At 47.9% G+C, this 15,178-nt stretch overlaps 1 protein-coding gene across 4 annotated transcripts in view; it reads right to left on the bottom strand.

Annotated features, from left to right (window-relative positions):
• Positions 1–15,178, bottom strand: part of HS6ST1 (heparan sulfate 6-O-sulfotransferase 1) — a 142,349-nt gene that overhangs the window by 45,357 nt on the left and 81,814 nt on the right. Inside the window, exon 2 of one of the 4 annotated variants that reach the window (XM_085512563.1) lies at positions 7,638–7,845. The exons of the other annotated variants lie outside the window; for them this stretch is intronic. Within the exon in view, the coding sequence (XP_085368689.1) occupies positions 7,653–7,845 (193 nt within the window). The 3' untranslated portion in view covers positions 7,638–7,652. Of the gene's footprint in view, positions 1–7,637; positions 7,846–15,178 lie in introns of those variants that run through there. 4 annotated transcript variants of the gene reach the window in all.

Genomic DNA, 15,178 nt, shown 5'->3' with positions numbered 1-15,178 from the left:
AGGACAAGGACGCAACAAGCAAACAGCAATAGGGTGCTCCTGAGACGCTGCCCTGAGCTCTCTGAGAGACAACAGGGAAGACAAAACACAGGTGACGGGAGGATGTAAGTTTACACTGTGATAATGTATAGATTCGGACTAGAAGCTGGGAAGGGCTGTGTTCATTTACCTTGGAACAGCTGAAAGAGGAATGAAAAAGAAAAGGTTTTCTAGATCTGAGAACACTCTCAGTGCTCTCTGCAAGCTCACTTCACTGCTTTCCATTCTCAGATGTGGGTAATAAAATATAAATGTACACATACACACACACACACATATATATATATATATATAAAACTAACAAAAAACAGCATTCAGACAAAGACGAAGGATTCGTGTTAGCCAAGCTCCCCCTGCCCCGCTGCCGTGCCATGTGCCATCTGGGGTCCCTGCTCCAGGCTCTCCTGTGGTCCTGGAGTGCTCAAAGGGGGAAAAACTGCTCCTTGAGAGGAACAAAGCAAAGCACCACATTGATTTGTTGTTCCTCTGCCAAGCTGGGACATGCGAGCAGTCACACTGGGGGAAACCAGGCCTTGCCAAAACCTCACCGCCACCGCCTTGTTGTGCCCTAAAAGAAAGCGTGTGGGTTCGTGCACATGTGTGCATCTACTTGGATGGAGAGAGAAGATGAAGTAACGATTCCCCCCTCCGCAGGCCAATTAACATTCCCTTGGAGGTTTTTAATTAAAGTGAATGTCCGCCCAACAAAGAAGGCAAGTCTGGGAGGTTGACATCACACCTCCTTAAAAAACACACACAGACACACCTCCCAGATAAAGGCTATTTATTATCTACTCAAGAGACTCTCTGGGATTCGTTCCCCCCTTTTGGCCTCCCTATGGCCAGAGAGTCCCTTTCTTATCTGTCTGACAGGTCCATACAATGCTTAATTGACTTGCCTGGGGTCTTGGTTTTTATTTCTTTGAAGGAAGTAGGGCCTAGGGGGTGGTGATGGAGAGAGATCCTGTCCTTTTTGCTTGGAATGAAAAGACTCCATAATAATGGCATCCATTTGCAACCATGACCCCCTGGAAGAAGATACTGTGCAGACAACGGCTTTCCCTGCACAGCCAGTGGGAGCTGGGACAAACACAGCGCTGAATTCCCAACTACTTTGGCTTTTGTTTTGCTGATGCTTTAAGAAATCTAGCATTCCCATGCACTGAAGCTGGTTTTCATGAGCACCAAAACCTTTACACAAGGCAGTCCAGCTCAGCTAGAAGCACGGCTGACTGCCAACATGTCTGGGACAAGGAAGGCCTGAGAAGAGTCACCGCTTGATCAGTGATGGTCTGGCCCTGAGGAAGGAGTGTGGAAGGCTCCCAGAGAGCACCTCAGCCCCAGAGAGGCATCACTGCCGAGGAGCTGCCCACTCAAGCAGTGTGGGACCAGTGACAATTGTTCCCAGCAGCACTGGATGGCAGCATGGACCCTGTGAATGGGGCCAGTGAGAGGAGCAGAGCTGCTTCCACAGCAGGCTGCTGCCAGCAGGAGCGGTGCCGCAGTGCTGCCATGCTGCGGTGTGATGCCATGCAGTCTTGCCCTCCATCGGCCCCATACTGGGACCCATTTGGTGCCCCACTGAGCCCAGTCAGTGCAGCGAGCTTTGGTCCTCAGGCACATCAAGTCAGCACACAACTCACATCCCCACCTTTCTTTCTGTATCAGCTTTTTTGCATGTTTAGTGAGGTGAATCCACTCGCTATGGTGTCAGTCACATCCCACATAAGTTTTCCCCACCAGGCTGCCCCCCCCCCAGCAGTCCCGTTCCACACCGAGCTGTGAATCCAGCCTTGGTGGGGCTGCACACAGGAACATGCATCTACAAATCAAGGCTTGGTGAAAGCTTGTGGCTGGAAATGAGTGATAAGAAGATGAGTGATAACGCCAGCCCTGCTGCTGGGACCAGGAATGGCAGCAGCTCGCCTTGCTGCCATGCTGCCCCTGGGGTTCAGCTTTGCCCACATCCTTCCTGATGGATCCATCAGAGTGCAGAGGGGACGCGGTACAGGAAGGGTCAGTGAGCAAGCAGGGTGTGCTGAGCACCTTCCCCTCCCTCCCCTCCTCTCCCGGGCAGTGCTGACAGCACAGGGAGCCATGTGTTGCTGCAGGGAAGGTGACGCAGAGCACTTGCCATCTGTGCACATCTGTGAGTGTCACAGACCCTTAACACACCCTCAGGCAGGGCCAGGGCTGTGTGCTGACAACTGCAGGGAAGAAAGTGCTGAAAATCCTCCAGAGCAAACCAGGAAGACTGGGGATTTTCCAGGTATGTGCAGTATGGAAAATGGCCTGTGAGCTTGTGCTGGAGAGTGAGAAGCCGTCCCAGTGAATTGCCTTCACCGAGTATATTTAGCATCTGTTTGTTGCACTAAAATCAATTGCCATAATTAGATAAGAAAAATGAAAAAAAGAGAGACGAGAACCATCTGAGATGCTAGAGAAACATCCAGATAATGTAATAAAAGTGCAAGGAAATCCGCAATTAAGAATGGAGGCATTCCATAAACCATTCCTCTAATTTGACAGCTTAGTATCTCTTCTGCCTTGTATTCTGAAATTAAAAGATGCTGCCCTAGCATCCCAGCAATGCTTTCAATGCTGTTCTCACGCAGCAGTGAAACTCAATACCCTGGAACCCTGTCCCATGCTCACAGCTGTGCTCTATGTGCATGTGCCATGCAGCATGTTCCCAAGATACTAAAATAGAGCAGAGCCTTTATTTGGGTGCACATCCCCACGCTGCTTTATTTTTGCACGTATCTAAAGGCAGACAACGCACACTGAGATCCTCAGGTGAAAGTATTCAAATGCAAGGAATAATAAGAATAAACAAGAGCTTTTCAAGAGATAAATGCATCATACATTGTGTGTTTATATATTAATATATTATAATTAATTCCCTCCAGCACTAATGCTGGCTTGGCCTGGAACCAAAGCAGCTGTCTTGGGGGATTCTCTGCATGGTACTCCCTCTTAAATACACTAGAAGCAGACACTTATCCACTTTCAGGCCTTTTATAATGTTTGCATGGACAAAAATAGAGAAAGAGGCAAAAGACGGGAGGCATGGGGAGAAAAGAATAAAAACAAAAAGAGAAATGCAGCCTGGAAGTCAGGAAAAGCGAGTTTCCTGCAGCACAGCTCCAGGGGTGCTTTCTAAGTCTCTCAATAGACATTCAGAGAGCCGACGCTTACTGGAGGAAACCGGGCTAAAGAGATTATCTGAGTTTGGAATTGTATATCGGTTTGGTTATTTTACATGCGGCTTCTGATGTCCATTTCTATCCCAGAGACAGAGCTAAAAAGCTGGGCTTTGTTTGCTGCAGCTCGGAGAAGGGGATATGGAGGGGGGTGGGGGGCAGCTTCTATCGACACAGCAAAACAAAGAAGTCCACAATCACTCCAAAGTCCAGCATTGCTTTTCTTTGCAACTTGGCCTTTGTCTGCCCGTATAAAAAATGTACCAATCTCAAAACGAATTTCACTGTGCCCTTCAGTGGAGGCTGCAATGGATTCCCCAGGGGTCTGCTGGGATGAGACACTGAATTAGCAAAACGTCCCATTATTTAACCCCCTTAGCTTCACCTCGACCCCAGCCAGGGATCCAACAGCAGCAAAAACAAGTACTTCAAAGAAAGACATAGAGATCTTTGCTGACAGCACAGTAGCAAACATAGCAAATAAATCGAGGATGATGTATTAATAACTTTGCATCAAATGCTGTACGCAGCGCTGTGTTCACAAACTGCAGAAAGGAAGGACTCCATCAGTGAAAACATTGAAGTTCTCAGGCCTTCAGGAGCAGGAACAGACTGACTTGTTACAACAACGTGCAACCTACGCTTAAGAAGGTTGCCTGAGAAGAAGGGGTCTCATAGGCAGAGCTGAAAGACTTCAGTGTCAGAGATGCATCCCCTTCTACCACCTAACACACATCTGCACGGAGTGCTACCAATGGATATCCCTGACTTCATCACCTTGTCTGCAGCCGGGCTAGGCCTATCCTCAGTGTGACGTCGTGATTCTGTGGGTAACTCAACCTGCCCGATCACGTATCCTGTGGTTAGCTTCATTAGAGGTGAAGAGTTCAGCAGTTCTAAAGCTTCTCACCCACGACCATTTCCAACTCTCTCTGACCTACTTCTTCTAAAAGCCCCAGCTTAAAAAACAAAGAATTTCCTTCCATATAACCAAATTCAGCTAATAGGTCTGTTAGCACTGCTGCTCCTCTCCCTCTGTACTGCCACCCTGCTAATGCAGGATGGGGACTGATCTGCTGTGAGCAGAAGCCCTGTGGCTGCTAACCACAACCCTCACCATTCCCATATACCCACTGACCCCCCTTAGGACTGTCAGCTCCTGCTGCAAATGGCAGAGCTTTGCTGGGTCTTCTTCACCAAACAGGAGAAAATAGGAACTTCCACTGCAGTCCTGGAATCTGAATTTCTCTGCCTGGCACACACTGCAGATTAAGAACACCACGGTACAGTGCGTCAAACCATCCTAATACAGCTCAGTTCTTCTTGGATCTATTCCTATTGCTGCAACTAAAATTAAACGTCTGCCAGCAACATATCAAGCACTAATCAGAGCTTTCCCTTTTTTATTTTATTTTAGGAAACCATACAGCATTTTGTCTGCATTTGTCAGGAAATTTCCAATCTTAAGCCCTACATCTGCTAAGGTTAATAAATCTCCCCGTGTCATCCTGCTCTGCTCCTTATTTCTTTTTCCCCTGTGTGAGTGCTCTGGGAGTAGCACTGCTATTATTTATGGCACTCCTCACCCCTTTGCTGGTGCAGACATTTTTATGACTCACGGCCACATTCCAGAGCACAACGTGTAGGGCCCTAATGGCTGTGGTAGAAAACTTTTTAGGTGCCACATCCATGTTAGCCCAGTGTTTTAATCGCTCCCTGCTCTAGGCACAACGCTCTGCCCTCCAGGGCTCACTCGCTTGCAGGGCACTGCCATATGTTTCAGCAGCTCTTTGCTGCAGGAAAGCTATATCACAATTGATGGCAGGGCAACCCCGTGTCCAAAGGCACAGACCCACAAGCAGACAGGAACCTCACACTGTGATCCATGTGTCCCTGCTGGACAGCCCTGTGCAGGGCTCCATCGTCTGGGTCCATGCAGCTGGGGGTGAACCTGCTTGCATCCCCAGCACTCCCAATGAACTGTATTTACCAACCCACCACATTGAAGTGAGCTGACTACCCTTCCCTACTGCAGGGAGTTGACAAACGTCTTCTAGGTGATGGGGCTGCTCCTCAGAAGGAACCAGAACGCCTCACACAAGTTTCCCCCTGCCATCTGCTCAGCCTGCCACGCTGGGTATGAAATGCTGCTCTCCTCCACATGGCAGGCATCCATTGTGCAGAGGTGAGGCATGAAAAGGAGGATTAAGTCTCCTGACTCGAGTGCTTTGTAGAAGGGCTGATCCAAGGTCAGGCGCACGCATCTCATTCCCACAAGGCCCAGTGGAAAAAATGAACTGCAGACCAAGAGAAACAGCCAGCAGGAGTGCGGTTATCTTTTTTTAACCTTTTAAAAATAAAACCTGCACCAAAATTAAAATAAAATGGGCAGGAACGATAAAAATGTCTCTGGAGCATTGGGAATCATTTGAACATGTGCTTCAGTGCTTAAACATAGCTCAGCCCCACAGAGAAGCCCAAGCACAACCCGTAACCCCAGAGGGAAAATAAGCATGCTATGGCAGGCATGGTTAGAGGAGACCTGTCCAGAAACTAGATCCTGGGACTGCATTTAGCCTGACAATGATGACAAAGAAAGTGCACACACAGGGTATTTCCTGCCCTGGGATGCACACACATCCGCTGCAGGGCCCTGGCTATCACAAACCTGCTGCTCTCTGCTGCAGAGGCCTCTGCAGAAGTGTACTCAAGAGACAAGCTCCTAAGTGAGAACTAAACACAACACAACACAACACAACACAACACAACACACACAACACAACACAACACACACACAACACTACACAACACATGCAACACAACACACTGCTTATTTAAATATTAAACTAATTCACTCGTCAGTATGAAATAAACAGAATCAAAACAGTGCTGTTTAAACAGAGTTTTAAAACCTTCCTTCTATTTTTAATATCCCTCCAATGACAAAAACAAAACACTTACTACAAGGATATCATAACAAGCCTTTGTGTCCTCGCATGCCATCATCTGTATGCAGCTGCATCCTCACACTTCAGTGGGACAGATCTGTACACCTGGGCTGCTGTGAGCTGCAGGCAATGTCCATGCAGGGCAAGGCATTTCATGGTGTGAAATGAATACAGCAAGGCTAAGTCTTGCTATCATATGATAGCATCTCTTTATCTGGGACACCAGGAGCAAACAGTCTGGACCGGGTCTCCAGGGGAAGGATCTGGGGCTGGGCCTAGCAAAGGATGAGCAGGAAAGAAGCAATTCTTGCAGCAGGAGGCCTTAAGGAAAGGCAGAGCTGCAAAGCCAGGCTCCCTGCCTCCCCTGGGATCTGCTGCTCCCAGCTGCAGCTCAGATGTGCTCTCTCCTTGGGCTGCCTCTGAGATGCAATGCTGCTGCCGCTGCCGTTGTGATGCAAAGAAGCCATCTCTGCCAGCAAACTGACAGGGAAATTCAGCCTTTATAACCATCCTGCCCTGCACTACAGCCTGATCCACATCCCAGAAGGAAGATTAATCCACTAAGCCTCTCAGCTCCTAGAAACGATACTTACAGGCCAACAACTATCCCCAGTCATTCTCCTCCCCAGATGATAATCAGAAAAATGTCTGTATTTGGCTCACTATGACAAGCTGATCTTAAACCTCCTAAGGAGCAGAAGCTCCTTGGCCCTGGGGATAACCCGGCTCTGCTTCAGGCAGAGTTGTGCCAGGGGTTGTGCAGGTTTGGTGCCTGGCCTCCAGGCTGGGTAAGGGGAAGCCTTCTCCTCTCCCAGACCACAGGTGCACTTCATCACTACTGCTGCTTGCTTTTGATGGGCAGAACAAATAGACGTGTAGGCACCACGGACGTCTTGGCACCTTGGAACAAAATCCATTCACAATTAAGTTTGAAGCTGGCTCACTTTTAGGAAGCCAGTTAAGCACTCTCTATAAAGAAATCAATACCTTTGAAGCTTCATCTTGCCACCCCTCAGTTTAGAACAGCTATTTTGTAGAGGATGAGAAAAGCAGCGGATAAAGACATGAAACACCGTGGTCACAGCATTTAAGAAAGAACTGGGTACATTTTTCCCCTCTGTTTCAAGTTCCTCACTCTGAGCGATTACCTATAAATTATGCTTTATCCTACAAACGTTACATTTGTTTTTCTTAGTTAGGCTATAAACCATCTGAATGATGAACCCTATTTTTTTATGCATTTATAATGCAAACCACAAAGATATCCCAGGGACCGGAGTCAGTAAATTACACAGTTGGGTGTGTTTTTTTTTTCATATGTAGATAATATACACAATTTCTGGCCAAAGAAAATTGCCTTTGGGTATTTTATTCTCTCCTGGAATCAAAAGGGGCTGGAGGAAGAAAGGACAGGCAATAAAATACACACAACACAAACAGCCTGTGATAGGCTATGGCTGCTTCACATTAAGAGGAGGTTAATTAGAGCGCTGATAAAAAGCAGGCAGTGGTGGAAATGAGGAGAAGGTCTGCAGGGAGAATGGATAACTTGCTGACCCATCAGGTCACCAGTATGAGGCTGCACAGCACAGAATGCTCGACACTGAATCAAGTTGGGAAGAAGGTGCAGATGGAATGGGTCTGCCCCTGCACATCTGCAAAGAGAAACACTGTTTTATCAGCAGCTCCACGTTTTGTCCTCGCTCATCTGACCAAGTTAGGGATCATATATTGTCTGAAGGCCTCAGCACACTGAAGCCAGGCAGATCATTCAGGACTGCTGTGAGTTCACAATTTGCTCTAATTAATGTGTTTCTTTGTAAATCATGCTGCGGAGCCTCCATTACTTCCACACCTTCCTAATCCCGCTCTCCGGCAGCTTTCACAAACTCACACCTACATTTTGTAGTCGTAACAATGATCCGTTTTGCTGAGATCTGGTTCATTTCTAACACATTCTCCCACTCAAACTGGGCTCTTTTAAGGATAAGGAACGAAATAAAAGGGCTGCGCTGTAACCAATCCTACCACCCTTCAAAAATAAACTCAGCAAGCTCAGTCAAACCAATGGTAAAAAAAACAAGCCTGGAAAAAGTGAGTTAAACAGAAGATTTTCTAACAAACCCTCAGCTCCCCAGTGCTGAAATTCAACTGCACAGGAGGGCTCCTTTTTTCTCCTCGCTATTCTGAAGGCTTTCTCGATGAAGTTCTGTGACAGGACTAATTCTGTGTAACCAAAGTGCGCTAATTGAAATGCAACCCATCATTTCCTTCTAGGTGATTTGCTCTTAATATCTGTTCTGCATCGGGGTTTTGATACTTAGATGCACCCACTGTGCCATTGGGAGGAAGGAAAAAAACCACCCTATTAGCTGTAGCGGAGATGATGAAAAGCAGAGAAATCAAAGGGGAAGGGAGACAGAAGGCTTCCTCTCTTCAGTCCAGGCCGTTCCGTACTCCACATGGCTTGTTGAGCTGGGCCAGCACTACCGACTTGGCACTCGGTGCCCTGGAGGAGCAGGCTGGCACCAGGCTCTCAGCACACGTTGGATCCCGTCCTTGCTCTCCAGCTGACACCTGACTTTGGACGGAGCTCAACAGGAAGCAAGGCATCTGGAAAAAAGCCCGTGCTTCCTTGTCTGGGGAACAATGAGAAGCTAATACGGCAGCCTAAATGAGACATGACTCAGTTAATGAGAGCTGATGGGGCTAATGACTAAACAGATGGTATTCCTAAAAAAAGATGAGGGAGAGGAAATATAGCTGCAGTAATCGACCTGCTGCAGCTCACACGGCAGCTCCAGATCTGCCTCTTGCAAGGCACCGAAGCCATTGGGAAAGCAGCGCTGCTGCCCCAAATGCAGCGGGATGCTGCCCTGTGCAACGGGGCCTCACAGCTCTCCATCCTGAAAGCAGGAGATGATTTCACTAACAAAGTCTCTGTTGAAAGCCACTGATAGGCCGGTGGGAGCTTTGTTAACAAACTTCTCTCTCTCTGCGCACACTTGTTCTGCATCCCAACACACCAAAGCAAAAGCACCTTGCCAAGTCTTTCAAAGAAGCATTCAGAAGGAAGGAACAGATGGAACGAAGACAGTCCTAACTGCAGGGCACCACAAAGAGGTGTTACCACACCTCACTTGGGGACAGACAGACTGTCTGTTGTGGGACACTGTCACATTGTCCTGGAGCAGCCCCACGAGGGTCTGACCGGGCTCAATCCCACTGACTGCTGTAACTGCTGTGATTGTGGGTCAGATGTTATGGGCCACTGGACTGTCAAGGCAAGTCACCGTTAGGGGGAAGGAGCAGCCCCTCTCCTTTTTCACTGTATGTCAGCTTCAATTATACCCGTGACATTTTATCATAGGCCTGAGAAACCGTAATGAGCACAAACCTCCAGTCTGATCAAAATGCAATGCTTCTGGCCCTAACTGGAAGCCTCCTTTTAAGCATTACCCATATGCTCATCCTCCAGCCACTCTTCGATCAAGCTGCTGTGACCAATACATGCAGTGCTGCTACAGCTTCCTGCGGGTTAAATATGCCGTGCAGCCTGTCTGTTCTGATGGCAGGTTGTGCAACAAAGGGCCCCTCTGCGCTGAGTGCCAGCAGGAGGGAGCAGGGCAGGCCCTGTGTGGCCATGCATGAGGACCAACGGGTGGTGCTGTGCTCTGAACTTCTGGCTCTCTCCCTGCACACCAGCAGCATGCAGCTGCCCTGCCACAACCAGACAGTCACAGCTCTACCATTCACCAACAAGCTACAGGAAAAAAATATATAAATTAAGAAGATCCTTTGTTCTATCCTTGAACCTTAAAAAATACTTCACTAAAACAGCAGTGCTCAGAGCACCCCTTTTCCCACTTACTGACATCTCTGGACCTGATACTCTCGTTCATCACGTTTCATTGGGTCCCTGAAGGCACCTCACTGTGACTCCCTTCAGGCCAAGCAGCCCGTCCACACACAAATCAGCACCTCCAGAAGCCTCTCCATCACATCAAGTATAATCTGCAGAGGGGGAACGCCAGCATCGCTCAGCTGTTAACTTCTTGCCAACAAGCACAGGGAATTTCTCTCTGTAGCAGGGTCTATGATGTTTATGAGATTTATAGTTGGGCTGCATAATAGCATTTTTTCAAGGAGTATTTGAACAGCTGCCATCCATCCTAACTTCCAAATGCAATCATCTCTATATGCCTTGTGTCTGAAGGCAGCCAGTGACAAGAAGCAGTTTCAAAAGCCAATGGCCCCACTGATTGGCACTAACATACTGGACAGAGTGCTGAGCAGTTTTATGGCTACAAAGGCACATGAGGTGTTAAGGGAAGATGTACGGCAGATGCCATCAGCTCCCCTGGTTCAGGGACAAGGATCAAGGAGTTTACAGCACAGACCCTGCCCAAGCCCACCATCTCCGGTGCTGACTTTCAGCCTATTTTTTAATCTAGAGATGCAGCAGTGCTGATAAGCCTCGAGTTCTTTCTGACAAAAGAACATCAAAATATGCTCATTAAATTCAGAAAGATTCAGGGGCTGATGTTGATACACTTTAGGAAAGAACAAAAACCCCATCCCCGCAGGCATTCAAGGCCGGGCTGGATGTGGCTCTGGGCAGACTGGGCTGGTGGTTGATTACACTGCACACAGTGGGAGGTTGGAACTGCATCAGCACTGTGGGCCTTTGCAATGCAGGCCGTCCTGTGATTCTATGAAAAACAAATACCTAAAGCCAACATTTCTGCTTATGTTCGACAGTGGCTTTGGGTGATGTCCAAAGCCAACCAAGACCTGGTCGAACGTCCTGCTGACAGTCAGGAGCAGAGCCCACCTGCCTCTTGGTGAAAGAAGATGGTCACAGAAATCAGAATTGATCACATGTAGGGGAAGGAAGGGGAAAAAAAGCCCTATCATGACAGTCTGAAATTAGAGACCATACTGCAGGATTTACCGCTGTTTCACCCTTAGCTCCACTAAACAATTAGATCAATGCTCTTTAAAAAAAAGAAGGGAAGCGAATGGAGCATTTTCAGTGCTTCTTTATCCCTGTTCTGAATGTGCCATGGAGAAAAAGGGTCCTCCACCTCTGCTGCCACAAGCACACATGGTGGCAGGGGAGCATGCCAAGCCTGGCTGAAATCAGCTGCAGCAACTCACAGCAGGGAAGCAGCCCCAGAAGGTGGATGGACCTTTCTTCCACATTAAACTGCAGAATCCCCATCAAATAAGCAGCACAGCTCCTTGCTCTGCGATGGAAAGAACGATTTACGAACACGGCAAATCTTGGGCAGAAGGCACAGAGGGGGGTTCTGAGGCAGAAGCACAGGAGAATTAAACCGAACGCGCAGGCACAGCATCAACACATCTTTCAGAGAAAGGCTGACAGTCCTGCACAATAAATCTGCTCCCTCTTCGCTCCGAGCCTGTCTGCGAGGACTCTCTTCACTAAAAGCACTGCTGTAACCAAGTTCTATTTATAGCAATCCTCATGGCAGTTCCCTACTTCTCCCCCTTCCTTCCCCTTCTCAGCATTCGTAATGATTATCTCTCTTGGACGGCAGTAAAACAGAGGTGAAGCTGATGTCTGCTAATTATGGGGAAAGGCTGGTATTACACCAAACGACCAAATAGGAAGCGATACAGCGGTGACACTTGAGTTCTATGACTGTGAGGTCAGCACATACGCACACGACTTGCCTTGCTTTTTATCCGCTCCTCACTTTATTACACCCTTCCTGGAGCAGACCCAGCCACAACGGTGCTCACCACACTCCAGCCTGCATCATCATTTGTGCGTGCTTTAGCGTGAGCATTACCGCCGGAGCTTGTACTGCAACAAAACACACTAACTATCCCTAAAGCACTTATTTTCAGGAATGTTTTGATCATTAGGGCACAGCGTTTGCACCGTTGGTTTGTGTTCCCCACTGCTCAGCCCTGATCTGTGTCAGAGAGTGGCTGTTACCAGAGTGGCAGGTGGTGAGGGACTCGCGTGCTATTCCCACATTTGCTACAAAATGGAGCGTTTCTTGATCGCTGTCTTTTTAATGAGCATCAAATCATTCAGCAGCGAAGATGTGTGAGTGCAGCAGGACTCTCTGGGTTTCTGCTCTTGATTCTCTCCTTTTCAAAATCAGAGTTCCCTCCTTGCAGCCGTATTCTTTATACAGGGTTTGGATTTCTGGGCCAGGGCTGCCTGCATCTGATTGGGCTCTCTGCAAAGAGAAAACCAGGGCAGACTGCACTCCTGGGTTCTGACCTTGAGGCTGGTTCAGTGGTGGGGCAAAAACGTAGCGGAAACAGAATACTCATTTTGTTTGTTCCCAGGGATTTATGCTTCTGAACGGCGATCCTGCTGACACACCGCGCCTTCAGCTCACTGGGTGCAGCTCCGATTTTGGTACTACTACAAAAGCTGCTGTGCCTAAACGCCTTCTGTCAGACAATGGGCAGCACCAAAGCCCAAAGTGAGGGGTTCCTAAGGTGCCTGAAGCATCAGTACATGGAGAGAAGCTGGGGAGCCGCTGCACTCCCCGTGTGTACACCAAGTCAAGTTTCCACTTCCTGCACGCCCGATACGTAGGCGATCAGGGCTTTTATTCCAATGCTGCATTTCCAGCCTGATACTTCCATTACATAATTTGAAATCAGGAATGCAGCAACCCCTGGTGACACCGGCATCGTTGCACCATCGGCTTATTCTTAGGCACCACATACAAAGAGCTGAGCAGGTGAGCCTACGTGCTGTTCCACTGAACAGCATATTTGAGATGGCCAAAGGCCGGGTGGACCAGCTCTCCATGTCTTTTTCCATTCATTGTAAATTTTCCAAGACCTTTTGCGGTCTTATGAGTTTTCAGTTATTAAAGCATAACTGAAATACACAGAAAGAGGCATGTGATATTCAAAATAAAAACCCGGAGCCTTCTGGAGTGTGAACAACGTGCCCTGGGGAGCACTGCTGTTACTATAATATGGATTTATTCTCCATTTATAAACAGGAGCCAACAAACCCCAGTGCAAAATCTCTTCTTCCAGTTAACAGAGAAGAAACGATCATGAAAGGATGAGATGTGCCTGCATAGTGGCTACGCACAAAATCACATCCAATCGAGTTGTGTTTGGGAGGCTGAATGAGGAATTATTTAAAGATGTTTTTCACCAGCCCCCTGGTAAACGCTTTGGAATTATTTATCATTCTCAGACTAAGTGAGACTACTCAAAAATAACCCCCTTTTTTATTCTTTTTCCCACCAGATGACAGTATTTGGTACCAGCGCTTACAGATGACAGAACCTGAAAAGTAATTTCTTCCACTTTCCCGACTCTTTATGGGAAAAGTGGTCTTTTGTGCTTGCCCCAAGTAAAGCAAGCCGCGTCGGTCCAACTGTAACTGACACAGGAGCCTCCAGCTGGGAACTCCTGCACTGCCCATCCTCACTTCACATGCAAACTTTAACAGTCATGGATTTGAAACAGAATCTCAGAAAATGAAGAAATGCACCCAAAAGGATCCCGTGTATGGGATCCACGAACACAAAAATGTTCTTCTGCTCAATTTCTTTCAGTGAACAACAACTGCACATTGGCAACCATCAGGATAGGTGCTATCTATGATGTTCCACCTTTCTTTATATATTATATCTCTCTAAACATACAAAAGTGCTACATTAAACTCTGCTCGTTCATTTCAAATGCTATTCCTTCCATTTCACATCTTGGCTCCCCAGAGGCTGTTATTTTTCCCCACTGAAAATAGTATAAAAAAGTCCCACTTTGGTGTAAGCAGTGCCTGGAGCCAAGCTGGGCAATGTGGGTGCCACAAGCAGTGGCAGGGCTGGTAGTGCAGTGTCCCCTTGCCTGGCCACAGCTCGTGTGGAATAAACAAAACTCAGGTAAGTGTGAACAGAACCTTCTAAAACACCGATAAAAGGAAGGGCTGCAGTTTTGTATCTACTGTGCTTCAAAGCTTGGAAAGGAGAAATAATATCTGGCATAAAGCCCGTTAAGATGATGAAGGATTAAGATCAGCAGTATACGGTGGCTGCCCACAGCTCCTTGGCACAGGACCTGCAGGCGGTGCTGGATGCCCCATCCCAAGCATGAAGCAGAGCGGTCGGGGGAAGGCCAGCTCATGTCACCCCCTCACATACAGGCAGCACTGGGACGTGGAAGGCTGACTTCTTCTATTTCATCTCTAACCAATTTTATTCCCTGAAGAGCTCCTTTGAGAGAGGTGGTTAATAGGAGAGGCCCTATAGAAATGAAGAATACAGCTGATTGCATATGCAAATCTGCATGCTTATTTTCTTTCGGGAGGGGGATTTGCAGTTGAATGAGTTAATGATAAAAGCAATGATAAAAGCGATTACTTGGCTTTCTTTTTTTTTTCCTTTCCCCTCTCAAGCTCTACATCTGAACCCAACTGGCTGCGTGCAGGGAAAGGATGGGCAGGGACACAAATTAAGAAGTGCAAAGCCATTCCAACTGCTTAAAACGTTTCTGGAGAGGCTGACAGTGCTGCTGAGTGCTGCCATGTGGGAGGACTCTCCTGCCCGGCACAGAGCCCTTCCCTCACAGCCTGCCCCAGCTATGGGAAAGCAAAGCACACCAGCAAAGGGAGCAGCGCAGCCTTCCTCCGTTCAGGTGTTAACGGGAAGGATGCTTGTGTTGTGAAAGGCTGAGGAGCATAAAGGTTCTATATGCAAACAGAAATAATGAGGCAGGAGCCCGGGCCCTCCACAAGCACAAACCTTCCCTTCTTTTCTTTTCTGCGGTGTCTTTGGAAGCTGCTGCTGAGGCACACTGAAAGGGGGCTGTCACAAGCCCTCTCTGCAGATGTCTCCTGATCCCCTTTGGAGGCATTTCAGCCCTAATACAGCTGTCACTTTCCCCCTGCTGCTCTAACAGGGAAAAAAAAAAAAGAAAAAAGGAGGGGGAGGGGGAGAAATATAATACCAATAAATTTCTGACTAACTGAGCCCA

Source organism: Coturnix japonica, chromosome 12 (assembly GCF_054131305.1).
Source record: "Coturnix japonica strain WE chromosome 12, WE-NBRP24, whole genome shotgun sequence".
In the NCBI taxonomy this organism is placed as follows: domain Eukaryota; kingdom Metazoa; phylum Chordata; class Aves; order Galliformes; family Phasianidae; genus Coturnix; species Coturnix japonica.
Note: the sequence above shows the minus strand (reverse complement) of the source record. Positions and strands in the feature narration are given on the sequence as shown.